General features: G+C 40.1%; 1 protein-coding gene across 2 annotated transcripts in view; it reads right to left on the reverse strand.

The window, feature by feature from the left end:
• Ctnna3 (catenin alpha 3) overlaps positions 1 to 14,788 on the reverse strand; it is a 1,464,870-nt gene that overhangs the window by 1,150,255 nt on the left and 299,827 nt on the right. For both annotated transcript variants that reach the window (XM_052744818.1, XM_052744817.1), the window contains exon 6: positions 803 to 1,066. In XM_052744818.1, coding sequence (XP_052600778.1) covers positions 803 to 1,066 — 264 coding nt within the window. The remainder of the gene's footprint in view (positions 1 to 802; positions 1,067 to 14,788) is intronic.

The raw sequence follows: 14,788 nt of genomic DNA on the forward strand, positions 1-14,788 counted from the left end.
CCACATATGATGGAGTGAGGTGGCACATGGAAGGTATGAGGTGAGTTTGGGTTCCTACCATAGCCTCCCGCCTGGATTCCAGCTTCTCACCTTATTTGCATTGACTCTGTCCTCATGTGGTGCTAACATCATTCCTTTAGGACATGAGTCTCAGCGTGTTAATGCCTTATAAAGAGTCCCAGTTGCTCAGAGGAAAAGCCTGCACAGCTGTCTATGGCCTGGTCCCATTGGCTCTTTAGCCTGGGCTGTGAACATCCCCCCTTGCTGACTCCACCCAGGTTCCTGGCTTCTATGCTGTCACAAACACAGGGGGAAGTGGCATTGGGCCTATGTTCTAGATCTCCATCTGCTCCTGACTTAAACTCCTCAAATCTTTGAGACTACCTCACCCCATTTATAATCTGATACGCAATTTGGTTATTTATAATGTTTAGTGTGCTTTTTGCCTACATGCTCTTGCTAAAATATAAGTGCTTGTCAAAGAACAGTGCCGATAATAAATATTGTACAGTAAATAAATCCTCCACTTTAGAAGCTGATCTATGTAAAATAAAATCTTCACTTGAATCTCAGGCAATTCCGACTTAAAGGCTTCTTTGGCAGAGGAATGCTGAGCGTGTTCATAGGAAACTTTGCTGTTAATTCACTGGAAGACCCAAAAAGGTCATGGAGGAAAGGTCATGGAGGCTGATTAGAGCATGATAAAATACAAGTTCTCTCAACTCCCACATATGAACCAGAAGTCTGCCTCTGCTGACTTGTACTGAGACATTAAGTCACATTTTTGGCTCTCTCCACTTACCTCCAGCTCATCAAGAGCGCTTCCCAGGGTTGCCGCCTGAGGTTCAGAAAGCGCTGGCACATTCTGGATGCCTTGGGAAGCATTTGAAATTACATCAAGAGCATTCTGAATCTCTTCACAGACTGTGTCCTTACTGGCTTTGAGCGAAGCAACATCGGAATGTTCCAAGCAAGCTGAACAAATCGAATGCAAGAGGGGGGAGTTCTCCTTCAAGGTGGCCCGGGCCCCTGCGATTTCATCCCTCTGGCTTGGAGATTTTAAGTCCTAAAAAGAGAAATTAAAGAAAGAAAAAAAAAACACTCTTACTAGTAGTCACAGAAGGAAGACATATTACCTGAATGCTACCTTAGAGTGAGTAGGGCAGTATAAATCAAAAGATGTAGGCACTAAGCAGTCAACTGGAGTTAATCAAGGACATCAGGAATCTCTACAGTCTTCAGGTTCTGAAGGTCTACAATACGAAACAGGAGGCAGTTCATAAGTAAAGGTCATAAAGGTGGAGAGGTGTCAGTGGTCTGCCATATATGCTGTCTTAGATTTGATTCCTGTTGCTGAGATAAAAAATACTCTGACAAAACCAACTTGAATGAAAAATGTATGTTTTGGGGGGTTTTGGTTTTTGGGGTTTTTTTATTCTTTGGGGACCCACCACCTAGTTCCCAAATAAATACACAGAGACTTATTCTTACTTATGAAAGGCTGGCCTTAACTTGGCTTGTTTCTTGCCAGCTTTTCTAACTTAAATCATCCCATTTCTCTTTAACTACATTTTGCCTCCGGGCTTTTTACCTTTATTTACTCTATATATCTTACTTTCCTTCTTACTTCATAGCTGCTTGTGTGGCTGGTTGGATGGCCCCTGGTGTCCTCCTCTCCTTCTCCTTTTCTCACTCTCCCCATTCTCTCTGTGCCTGCCAGCCCCACCTGTCCTTTCTCTGCCCAGCTATTGGCCATTCAGTTCTTTATTAGACCAATCAGGTGCCTTAGACAGGCAAAGTAACACAGCTTTATAGTTAAACAAATGCAACATAAAAGAATGCAACACATCTTTGCATCATTAAAAAAACAGTCCACCTGCTCTCACCCAATGTGAGGTTGAACTGTTGACCTTGTGTACATCCTACTTCACAAATGAGTCTGTCAGATATGCTAAGTCTATAGGCTGAAGACGATGCCCCAGCACTTCGGAGAAACCTCAGGTGACTGTGCAGACAGCTGGCTGTTTCTGTCAACTCACAAATTTTTTTTGGAAGTTGCTTGTATGCACTTCCTGCTTTTATTTTTATTAGCTAATATTATTTCCTTCTTGGGTCTCTGAGGGAGTTGAAGATTAGTTAGTTATAGTTGAAGGTTAGTTAGTTATAGTTGAAGATTAATTAAGATAGAAAGTGAATTAGATACATTTTGGACTTAAGAAAATAGGATAGATAATGAAATTATTTTCTCTGAATTTGTCAAATACAAATGGACTAGACATTGTTTAGACATTTATTACTTGTATATATTGTATATAGTTATTGTACCTTTGTATATAGCTTTTCTTTTGTTAGTTATAACCTTTTTCTTTTTTTTCCTTTTTATTAAAATAGAAAAGGGGAAAAAAAAAAACAGTCCACAGCAAAAACAAATGTAACACATCTTAAACTAATATTCCACAACAGAAAAATGGTTCATTGGGCTCAAAATTTCAGGTTTCTGTCCATCGTTGCAGGGAAATCAAGACAAGAGAAACAAGACATTCACATTATACCCATGATCAAAAGCAGACTGCACTTCATCAATGCATACATGCCAGTATTCAGCTCACTGCCCCCTTTGAGCGTTAGAAATCCCTCTCTAGGGAATGGTGCCATCCACAGTGGATGGGGTTTTCTACCCTAATGAACATAATCAAGACAATCCCCCACAGATGTGCCCACAGGCCAGTCTAGACAACACCTCATTGAGGCTCCCTTCCCAGGTAAGTCTTGATTGTGTCAAGGTGACAATTAAGGGTAATCATCTCACCATATAAGTCACTAAAATCTCTGACACATTATTAAGTGCATTATCAGGCAACTTGAATTACTAACATTCTGTTAACCTATTTTCCACAGATAGTAATATTTGCATTTAACTTTCCATTAAAACAAGCCAAGTGAATTAAAAACACTAAATTAAACTTTTCACCGTCCAACTCCCTTTTTCTATTTCAGAAATACCAATAAACCAATCCTATATTTTTCTTTCTTTGATATTTATCCAACAAATAGTTGCTAAGCACTTAGCGTAAACTGGCCCTTCTGTTAGAATCCAGGAGTACAGCTATGAGCAATCCCACCAGACTGTTGATCTTCTGAAGTTCCTGGGGGGGGGGGGAGGCAGGAAACTTATTGACAAATAATAAACTAGGCAAACTTAGAAACGAGTCAGTTTCAAGCAATGAAAACACAAATGAAACAAGATGTAAAAACATAATAGTAACTGAAGTATGAAAGTGCTTTAGTGTGAGCAGTCAGCGAAGATGTTTCTGTGGATATGACAATTTGGAGTAACTCTCCTTGGAGAGTATCACAGACAGAGAAGAAACAATAAACATAAATGATGGCTGGTTAAAACTGCTTAGGATGCAGTGGGGAAAAAATTGTCAAGCGCTATCTTAACCAAGTGATGAAGGCTGGTGTTATCAGTGATGCCACATGGATACATTGTGACACACACAAAAACGTGTCACTTCTGGAATACTCTCTAGAGACCCATAACCCTTGTCTAATAATGAGAAACAGAACAAGTAAGAGCAGCTCTAGAAACATGCCACATGATACATGGGCATTATTCACAAGATCATCAAGGTTTGTAAAATACGAGAAACTGTTGATAAATTGTCATAAACTAGAGCAGAATGGAACACATAACAATTATGCAATGTTGTTCTTTGGACTGGATCCTAAAACAGAATATAGGCATTTGTGCAAGCCTGGTAATTCCAAATAAAGGCCATCAGTAGTAGTTAATAGTGGTGCATCAATGTGATCTTTTTGTTTGGACAAATTTTAAGACATTAACAATGGAGAAAACTAGAAGGAATTCTCTATACCGTCATGTTTTGTTTTGTTTTTTAACAAACACATAATTACTCCCACAAATTTTCTTTGGAAAAAATGTCAAGGGTCATGTGTTGTGTCATATGCAGCACCTTTTACAAAATTCATAAAATTTGATAAATGTGATTATTGTCTCATTTTTTTAAAACAAGAAAGCTGAGGTTTCAAAACACTATCTTTCGGCAAGGGGCAGAACAAAATGGGTACATTTTGTCCTTTATAGCTTGTTAATAAGCCCTCATTCTGACAATGCTACATCCTTTCCTGTTCAGGAAGGGTTTTATTTATTATCCAAGAATGGAGTCTAAATTTATATATCACACAACCTATAAAGTGCTTCTACACAGCACGTTACTGAGCATCTCGGCTTTCGCTGAAGTTTGTCATTCCTAGCCCAATGTTAACTAAGTAGACACTTAGTGCCAAGATAGATTGGTGAAAGAACAGAGATCTAAACAGGTTTACTCATTACAAACACTCCTGAGTTTTTTTTTCACAACACTCTTGCTTGCCCAGGACATTGCTGCTGGAGTTAATAAATGGCTTGTGCTACTGTATTTTTAGTTCCTTCTCTTCTAAAAAGCAAAAGCTATATTCTACCCCATGCAGACATTTTGGAGATTAACTTCTTTACAAATTGTAGGGAGGACAGCTCAAGCAGCTGCCAACCCACTGCTCATGCTCATTAACTACCCTAGAAAAGGCAATTTGTGATTTTCTTGGCCTCCCATGATTTCCCCCTTATCTCTGATCTGGGTCCTAGTTTTGACTCTGACATGAAGGCTAAAGGATGGGAGTCACCCATTCTTTCGGTATCTGTTTTTCCATTTGTGAAAACGGAGATAATGATACTTCTGTCAACCTTCTTACAAGATGCACAAGAACAGCAGAAATGGAATATAGCCTGCAGCCATGCAACCCTGAGCATGCCAATCTCATCCAGTCTTAGAAGCTACAGAGATGTAAGAAATGGAATGTATATGGAAAGCAGTAAATAATTATAGAAATATAATGAATCATCCCTTAAATTTTATCAAAAATGAGATATAGATTTTGTCCTGCGATGGTCTTGGTGATTTTCCTATCCCTGGTTTTAGCACCACTCACCAATGTAAATCACACTGTAGAACACATAAAGATGTAAATCACATAAAGAACATAATGAATAGAAAGGATGCACAGCCCCTGTGAGAAATACTCACAAAAAGCATAAACGTTCAGAAAGAGTCATGGAATACTCTCTGTGTGAGACAGAGTAATCAGAACACATACTACATAAGTTCCTCTAAAGTAGCCTTGCATAATTCTTTATTTAGAATGATATTGTCAGCGTTTAGGTGGAAAATAGTGTACATAAATCACTAAGAGGAAGGTTAAAAGTTTTAAAATATCATTTCCCTTGCTTTGGTTGTGGCTAGGCATATCTTACTATAAGCTGCATTGCTTTAACACTGTAAGGATGCTGGGCTTTTTAAAAGTACAAACATGTTTTGGCTTTTAAACATGTGCCTTGTCATCCCTACCTAAGGCGATGACAGACTCCTTAATGAGCACCAGTCCCCCAAATATCAAACCTGTGAAACCTGCAAGGAACAACAGGATCTGTAAGCATAGCAAAATTAATACATTGTGACAGTATATAGAAAGGGGGCGAGGTAGAGGTTTTAGAGTGCATTCGAGAAGACAAGACCATTGCTCATAGGTGATATTACACTATATGTTCTTAATGTGCTAAATATACTCCTGGATAAATGGCCATCATTCTCCTAAATTAAAGCCTACTATGGGTGTTTGTGGTTACTTTAACTGATGATACTATGGGTTCATAAGTTGTCTATTTATCCTAACTCCAATCCTTTTCAAAATACTTATTCAGTATCAAGGTCAAGTGGGGATGCCCCTGGATAGACAGGTATACAGAATTCGGCTCCTCAAGGACTGACACTTATTTAGTATCTTTTTTAAATGTGCCAGAGAAAAAAACACATACAGGATTTCCAAGCTTAGGAGACATTAAATGCTTCCAGCTGATGAAGAAACTCACAGATGGGATTAAAAAGAAAAGAGAAGACCTTATACATCTACACAAGTTGGTAGAGAAAGTAACATATGAATTTTAACCCTGGCAAGGAAAATGAAATATATGTAGAGATTTTAAAGAGTACATAATACAAAAACAGAATGCTCTAAGCTATCGGCTAGTTCAACCATTCACCCAAAGACTATTGAGCCAATATTCTGCATCAGGCATTATGTTAAGTAAGGGCTGGGAATGTCAAGAAAAAGTTCTCAAACCAAAAGTGTAGACAAAGATATTTTATAGAAACTGAGGGCTGGAGAGGAAGCTCAGCTCTTAGGAGCACTTGTTGCTCTTGTGGGGGACCCAGGTTCAGTTCCCAGCACCAACATGGTGGCAAACAACCTATAATTCCAGCTACAGGAAGAGTTGATGCTCTCTTCTGGCCTCCATGATCACTGCCTGCACATGATAGGCATACATGCAGGCAAACATTTATACATATAAAATAAGTAATTTTTAAAAATTATATAGAAACTAAAATAAAGCTAGAGTATAGAGGAAAATCCTCAGCTTAGAGGGGGTTAAAGTAAATTTATTAGAGGAATTTTATCCAACTTTTGGAGGCATAATTGATAAACTAGCATATATTCGAGGTCTACAATATGATGCACGCGCACACACACACACACACAACATACATCATGTAATGATTTCTACAATGAAATTGATTAGCACCACTCTCACCATAACTAATCACCACACATGTATATGTTGTAGGACTACTTAAGATCTATTCTTCTAGTTCATTTCAAGGAAGCGATACATTATTATTACCAGCTATCATTATCAGAAAGGGTAGAAGCACGTAGACTACAGTGGGTGACACTCCATGAGCCAGGCGATGGTGGCACACGCCTTTAATTCCAGCACTCAGAAGGCTGAGGCAGCTGGATCTCCGTGAGTTCAAGGCCAGCCTGGTCTACAGAGCAAGATCCAGGACAGGCTCCAAAGCTACAGAGAAACCCTGTCTCAAAAAAGAGAGAGAAAGAGAAAACCCAAGCCAGAAGGTAACAAATACAGCTGGGAAAGTCAGCAAGAGACACCTCCCATGTTAAGCCAAAGAATTCTGGAAGCAACGATATCACGTGGGTACTTGGGTGTTTTGAAGAGCCATTTTGACAATAACCATTTGAATAGACTAAAGAGGAAAACATGGCAGCCAGGGAGGCCAGGCAATAATCCAGTTGCAGGTGAGAAACAATGAGTATCTAACACTGGATAGGATCACTGGGCTAAAGCAGGAAGACATTGTGGGATATTTGTACACTGTATGAAAATGTATTGTTGTGATTGGTTTAATAAAGAGCTAAATGGTCAGTAGCTAGGCAGGAGAGAATAGGTGAGACTTCTAGGGAGAGAGAGGACTCTGGTAAGAAGAGAGGCAAAGACGCCAGCGAGATGTAGAACAAAATGGACATATGGTACAGAGAAGAGGTAACAGAGCCACGTGGAAGAACATAGATTAATAGACACAGGTTAATTTGAGTTATAAAAGCTAGTTGGGAAAAAGCCTGAGATGAAGGCCAAGCTTTCATAATTGAAATAAGTCTCCACATCATTATTTGTGGGCTGGTGGTCCTGGCAAGGAAGTACTACTACATGAAGGAGCCATGAAACACTTAATAAGGTGAAAACCCTAAGACTTTGGGAGCATGAGGTATTTATCATTGTCTAGAAAACGGCTTCAGTGATTGTAAACATAGAAAGGCATTCACCATGATGGGAATTTGGTGAAAATAATGTGTTTGTAAGAAAAAGGTCAAATGCATTTGTGATGTCTCAGATGTAAGGTTATAGTAAAATATAAGTGAAAACCCACTCTGCAGTAAGAATGTAAGTTCAGAAACAGAGATCTGAGAGTCATCAGCTCTTCCTTGGGGACCCATGCTATGTGTGAAGGCAGCAGCACCTTCAGCGAGCATGAATGATACACTAAGGAAGGGAATCAAACACTGTTCCTTGAAGATGTCAATTGCTCTATGTGCTAGCCCTAAAGGACAAATATTGACCATGTTCAAATTGACAAAATGGGTATCAGAAAATAATAGACTTCAAAACATCTTAAATTTTAAAAATTAAAAAGATAAGCAATAACAGGGAGTATGGAACAAGACTTAACTGTTGATAACTATATTTTTCATGAGGCAGTTTAGAAATACAGAATGACTTCTATATTGTATAAGTTAAAGCTATGTATGCCCACCTCTAAATAGAGATTTATACTGAAGAATACATAATAAAAAATACCTGGAAGCTATGGATGAGCTTGACCACTCATTAATGGATTTCTTTACCAAATCTACAAATACTAAATTAAAGAAGTAGCTTTTCAAATTTGAATGAAATAAATCAAAAATATTTGCCCACGTCATTGTCTCCTCTAGGTCATTATCATTCTCTTGAATGAAAGGCATATAATTTATTATTTTGAATCTCATTACCTAACAACACAAGGCATATGAATTTAACATATTTTTGTTGAAGAAACAGGAGACCAATGAATTAAAAATAAGTCAGATATGAGGCTGGAGAGATGGCTCGGTGGTTAAGAGCACGAGCTACTCTTGCAGAGGACTACAATTCAGTTCCCAGCATCCACATGGTGCCTCACAACCTTCTGTAATTCCAGTACAGGAGATCCAATGCCTTCCTCTGGTCTCTGTATGTACCAGGCTATACATACGTGTGGGCAAATCACTCATGCACATAAAACAAAAGCAAAGAAACCTTTTAAAAAAATAGAGAAAGATACACTTCAAAGGAAGATCGAGAATTCAGGTATCCTTATTATTACTCCAAGAAATCAAAACTGTAGAAAATATCATTTAGTCTAGAGAATTCAAACAAATTTGCATATGAAAAGCCACAGAAAGTTAAATTTAAATTACTTCTATCTCCACACTAAATGTTAGTGAAACCATTGGTGCAACTGCTTCGGAAAGCTGCCTTCCAGACCCACCTGGAGCTGAGTGTACACATGTCCCACTAAGCTTTCCTGCCCCTGGGAGATGATGCACACATATGGAAATGTGCTCGTATGTTCATCAAAAGACACAAAGATATTCACAGCAGCCTGTTCCCAACCGTTCTAAACTGGAAACAAAGTAATGAGAATCAACAGAACGTGCCACAAGCAAGAGAGTGAAAAAGCCCACATGGGAGTATGTGTTGTTTGATTCTATCTATATAAAGTTTTGACTCAGACAACATGAATTTAGAGCAGGAATCAGAATGGTGATTATTCTTAAGGAGTGATCAGAGAAGAAATCTAACTCTGGTAATTCTGTTTCCTTTTCTAGGTGCTAGATATGCAGGTGTCTGCTGGAAATTTTCACTGAACTACGTACTTTGAGCTGTGTAAACTACATACGTTTTTCTGAATGACTGCTGTAATTTAGTAATTATGAGTTGATATAAGGACTGACAAGGTGGGTCAGTGGGTAAAGACCCTTGCCACCAAGCCTAATGACTTGAGTTTGATTCCCCAGGACCCACAAGGTAGAACAGATTCCCACAAATTGTCTTCTGACCTCCACACACATACTGCAGCACACACAGATACACACACACACACACACACACACACACACACACACACACACTAATCCCACACAATACATGACTAAGTGTAATAAAAATTTTAAGATCACTTTTTTCTATTTTTACTAAGGAATTTTTTTATTCATTTCACATACCAATCACAGATCTCCTCTCTTCTCTCCTCTCGCCCTCCCCAAACCTTCCCCCACAACCCATCCCCCATTCCCTCCTCCATAAAGGTAAGGCCTCCCATGGAGTGTCAGCAAAGCTTGGTACATTCAGCTGAGGCAGGTCCAAGCCCCTCCTCCTGCATCAAGGCTGTGTAAGGTGTCCCACCATAGGTAGTGGGCTCCAAAAAGCCAGCTCATGCACCAGGGATGGAGCCTGATTCTACTGCCAGGGGACCTGTTAAGCAGATCAAGCTACACAACTGTCTCGCTAATGCAGAGAGCCTAGTCCAGTCTCAGGCAGGCTCCACAGCTGTTGGTCAAAGTTCATGAGTTCCCACTAGCTTGGTTTGGTTGTCTCTGTAGATTTTCCCATCATAATCTTGATGCCTCTTGCTCATAGAATCCCTCTTATCCTCTCTTCGACTGGACTCCTAGAGCTCGGCCTGATAAGTTAGCACATCTCTGGCACTATTTTTGGTTTTCTTTTTTATACATTTTTTTTAGATTTATTTATTTATTATTATGTATACAATGTTCTGCCTGCAGGCCAGAAGAAGACACCAGATCTCACTACAGAAGGTTGTGAGCTACCATGTGGTTGCTGGGAATTGAACTTAGGACCTCTGGAAGCACAGCCAGTGCCCTGAACCGCTGAGCCATCTCTCCAGCCCCATTGTAAGATTACTTTAAGTTGAAGGAAGCAAACGTGTTGGTAGAGCCAACCAATGGCTGTGCCACATTCTTTCTCTTAGCAAATAACATTGGTACAAGTCTCCTGAGGACCAGCCCTGTTGATTGCATTTCCCATGTTAAAGGGATGATGAGAAAACTGAATATGCAGTCTACTCTCTGTCTGATTAAAGGAATTGTATTTGAAAAAGGGAAAAAAATCTGACTGCTTGAAAATAAACACAAAAAGAGAAAGTTGCTATGAGCTGGCCTTCAGAAAGGCCAGAGCTAGAGAGTCTACACAGCAATTGATTCTGAGTGCCCTGGGACAAAGCTGCCTCTCAGAGGCTCCGAGAAAAGTCCCAGCTAAGCTGCATCCCTGCCCATGTCATCTCAGCAGATACTCTGCTCAGCAAAGCATAGCTACATGCAAATGCTCACATTTCTCTTCCTGGCGTTCAAATGAAGCTTCGGACGCTGATAAAAACCACTCTGGTCATGGGAAGAAAGGGCTGTGTTTGTTTTCTAGAGATGAGGAAGACACGTCGCAAGAAAGCCTGTGTGCTCTGTGGGGTTGGCTTCTCTCCCCAATCTTCCCTCTGCCAAGATGCCACATGCTGACTACTTTATTGGTCACTGGGCAGCTTTGTGTTCTATTGGAGGACAAAACCGTGCAAATGCGCGCTGATTTTAACGTTTTTCTCCAACATAAATCAGGAGATGGGAATACTTGACCATGACTGACCCGAGGGACAGAAGATATTCAACAAGACCAGATGGCAAAGAAAAGACAATTTTGAAGAAAACAGTGATTCTGAGATTTTTTTTATAGTCAAGACATCATTAAGTAGCAGAGATAGCCTTCTACTGCCAGTCCATTATATTTTATTGTAATAGGTCAAACTCAATCAAGGGGAGAAGATAAGAAGTGATCATGGTCAAATAGGCAAATGGGAATTTACCACTGGGTAAATAGTATTAAGTGAAATTCCAAAGTAGGTATTGGGGCCATTAACACATCCCACCTTGGGTCACTGAAAGACACGAGAGTGAACGTTAACAATGTCAAATAAATCACCTATGCAAACATCAGCGCCTGTTGGTTTGCTTGTACCCCGAGATGGGATCTCACAGCCTGTTCTCAGAGTCAATGTTCTCCTGCCTCAGCCTCCAGGCAAGTCAATCATCCCTTATGGTTGGTTATACAGCAGTTTATTCTGCTCAACATATTGCCAGACATTCTTTCTCAAGGAATCCCATGGGGAGATGTAAGAAGTGTTTCTATGCATATTTATCAAAAACAAAAAACCAGAAATGGATAATTCTCCAAAGGAACACACAGATCCATACAAAGGAACGACAGCGATTGTTCTCAGAACATCAACCCCGTTGAGCTGCCAGGATGCTTCCCTCACCCAAGCTTTCAATTGCTTCCTCATTCATAGGCCGGCTGTGGATAAGATTCAAGACTGGATCGTGTCTCAATATACTTTTTACCCAACATTATTTCTCTCTGTTATCAGTAGCTTTAGCATTTGGTCTCAAAGACTGTCAAAAACAAAAAAGACAAAAAGATTCTCTTTATGTCCTCTCCTTCTGTGGAAACTCAACAGAGAATAGACCAAGGGGAAAAAAAAAAGTCATACCTAGAATGACTCAGATTGCAAACACTATCCTTAATTGAACTGCAGAATAAGATTGATTAGAAAACCTAAGGATGGGAATTGGAGCTGGAACTGGCCAGGCTGTTTTGGGACAGGGGACCTAAAAGCAGCACTTATAGAAATGGCAGTGGTCCTATTGGCCGTCCTGCGCTGGCAAGGGCTCAGGGATGCCAGGAGGGAGTTCGGGTTTCTGGTTCCTTGTTATGTCTTCTCCTAAGTGAGTACCCCTGCCTCGAAGCCATAGCTGAGGATGTGGCTGACACTGAGGCAGGTACCTAGACCTCGTGGGTGAGTCAAGTAGATTGACCATCTCACCATGCCTCACCCTAGTGTCTGCCATCCTTCTAATTACCAAAGCTCCCAGACCACAGAACTGATGGGACTCCATGTCAGTCATGCTGGACCTGCACTCTGTCTTCCTTCTGTCCCTTAGGCTCTGGCCTACAGATCTATGGCAAATTTCTTTCTAAAACTCACCCTCCATTCTCCATGGATTTCATCCTTCAAGTTTCTGAGATGAGGAAGGACAGAGAGCCACTGATTCAGTGGAAGCTTTGAATGACCTTCTGGTATCCTAACTCATGAATTAAAGTCTGACTGAGGCAAGAACACAAGCCTCATGAAATTCATAGGCCCCCACTTCTCCCCATTTCCTTGAGGAAAAAACTATGGCTTGAAACTGAAGTGTGGTCCATAGAATGATTCAAAGGGCACAAAAATATGTCAGAGATGCATGGGGAAAGAGTGAAAATAACCACCATCAACTTCAATAGTTCCACCTACTTTTCATAACAAAGAAACATTCTAAATATAACCTCTTAGCACTGATTACCTAATGCTTGCTTTTCCAGGAGAATCTTGTTTGGCTTTTCAGTTTAATTCAACACGCTTGAAACACCTGCTCTAAGGTGTTGCGTTAAAGCTGAGACTACAAATTCTCGTGTTTATCCTAAGCAGGAGGCATGAATAGGACAGATGTGAGCCAGAGGGAGAGGCGAGGCCCAGGCACACTATATAAACTATCTCCTCAAATTTGGAAGCATTCAAATCCAAATTGGCCAAGCTTAAAAAAAAAAAGAAGAAGAAGAAGAAAGAAAGGGAGGGAGGGAAGGATGGAGAGAGGGAGGGAAGAAGGAAGAAAAGGAAGGAAGGAAAGAAGGAAGGAAGGAAGGAACGAAGGAAGGAAGGAAGGAAGAAAGGAAGGAAGGAAGGAAAGCAGTCCCTGGCCTCTGTCCTGAAATATTAGCCCTGATATTTGCCTCACTAATTCAGTCTATTCTGTGCTTTATATTCATAGCATATACAAAATTGACCTTGGGAAAAATTGGAAAATAGATAATACATACATGTCCCTGGGCCCAATAAACCTACAATAAGCTTTAAAAAAAAAAAAAAAAAAAAAAAAAAAAAAAAAAGACAGGTGGCACATTTCCAAGGCAGGAAATCAGACTCATTACAATAGAAATAGCAAGACCCGACCATAACTACAAGGTCGGAATTCCAATGCAAAAACCCTCCAGCCCCAGGCGACTTCAAGTAGCATAATTAACCTAACTTCAGCTACAAAATGAGGATAATAATTCCAACTTTCCAAGGTATTAATGAGGTTAAATGATTCAATGCAAAATACCTTTCCCACATTTCCTTTCTTGATCTAGTGCTGTGAACAATCTTCAGGCCACATTGACTCCCTACATGTTTCTTACTGTCTCTTAGGCAACAGCGGGCACGGGGTTGAAATTGCCAGGCATTTCTCACCTTTTCAGGCTTCTTCAAATGCACAGCTAAATTTGGGGATCAAAATAAACATGCCTAAAACTAGAAATCATTGTCTTTTTTATACACACATTTCTCTTCATCTTGTTGAGCCTTTTCAGCCCGAGTGGTCCTGATTGCCAACTGAACCATGCGAAGCCTTGAGAAACAGCCTCCATACCTTCTACTCATTACGGGTTTGTTTTTTGTTTTTTGGTTTTTTTTTCTGTGTGGCTGTTTCCTTGTCTTTAGTAGGGCACAAGTTTAGGGGAGAAATGACGATTTCATTCCTATAAAAATGTGTGCATGCGAACATAGGAGAAAGGGACATATGAAGGAAAACATTGATGAGAGCACAAGTTTTTTTTGTTGTAGTTGTTTTGGTTTTTTGTTTGTTTGTTTGTTTGCTTGTTTGTTTTATCAGAGTGATCATTTCTCTTCTCTGTAATCCCACCAGAGGCAACTTCTTAAAATTCCAAGCTGATCTTTCCTCACTACTTTACAACTTCCCAGTGACTATTATAAAGTATTATAAATACCCATGATAAAGCTCACAGTGTTTACTTTGAGAATGAGATCACCCTGGTCTGCCTTCTTCCTGTTCCAACAGCCACACGGTCACATCAGGTTCCTGGGACAGTTGCATGAGCGGAGCACTCATCTTCCCTTGTACCTTCTGGAACTTTCTATTTATCCTCTGAAGTCTCTTGGATTCTCACATCACAGTCTATCGTGCGCCAACTCCACTCATGCCCTCCTCTATCCACAGTACGACTTAACACGTATCATCTAGCCATTGCTCTCTGCTGTACTTACATGTCAACACGACTGTGTCTCCCAACTTGTTTCACTGAGGCCCGAATACTCGAATGCCCCCATTGACTGGGCTTTGCATAAGAGTATCTCCAAGTCCTAACGATTTAATAATACCCACTACCACCAATGCAGAAATGAGAATACCATGAGAGTAGAAGATGATAATTTAGTTATCCACAAAATGAAATGTCTAATCTCGGAAAGTCATA

Source organism: Peromyscus californicus, unplaced genomic scaffold (assembly GCF_007827085.1).
Source record: "Peromyscus californicus insignis strain IS unplaced genomic scaffold, ASM782708v3 Scaffold_19__1_contigs__length_69161282, whole genome shotgun sequence".
Lineage (NCBI taxonomy): Eukaryota > Metazoa > Chordata > Mammalia > Rodentia > Cricetidae > Peromyscus > Peromyscus californicus.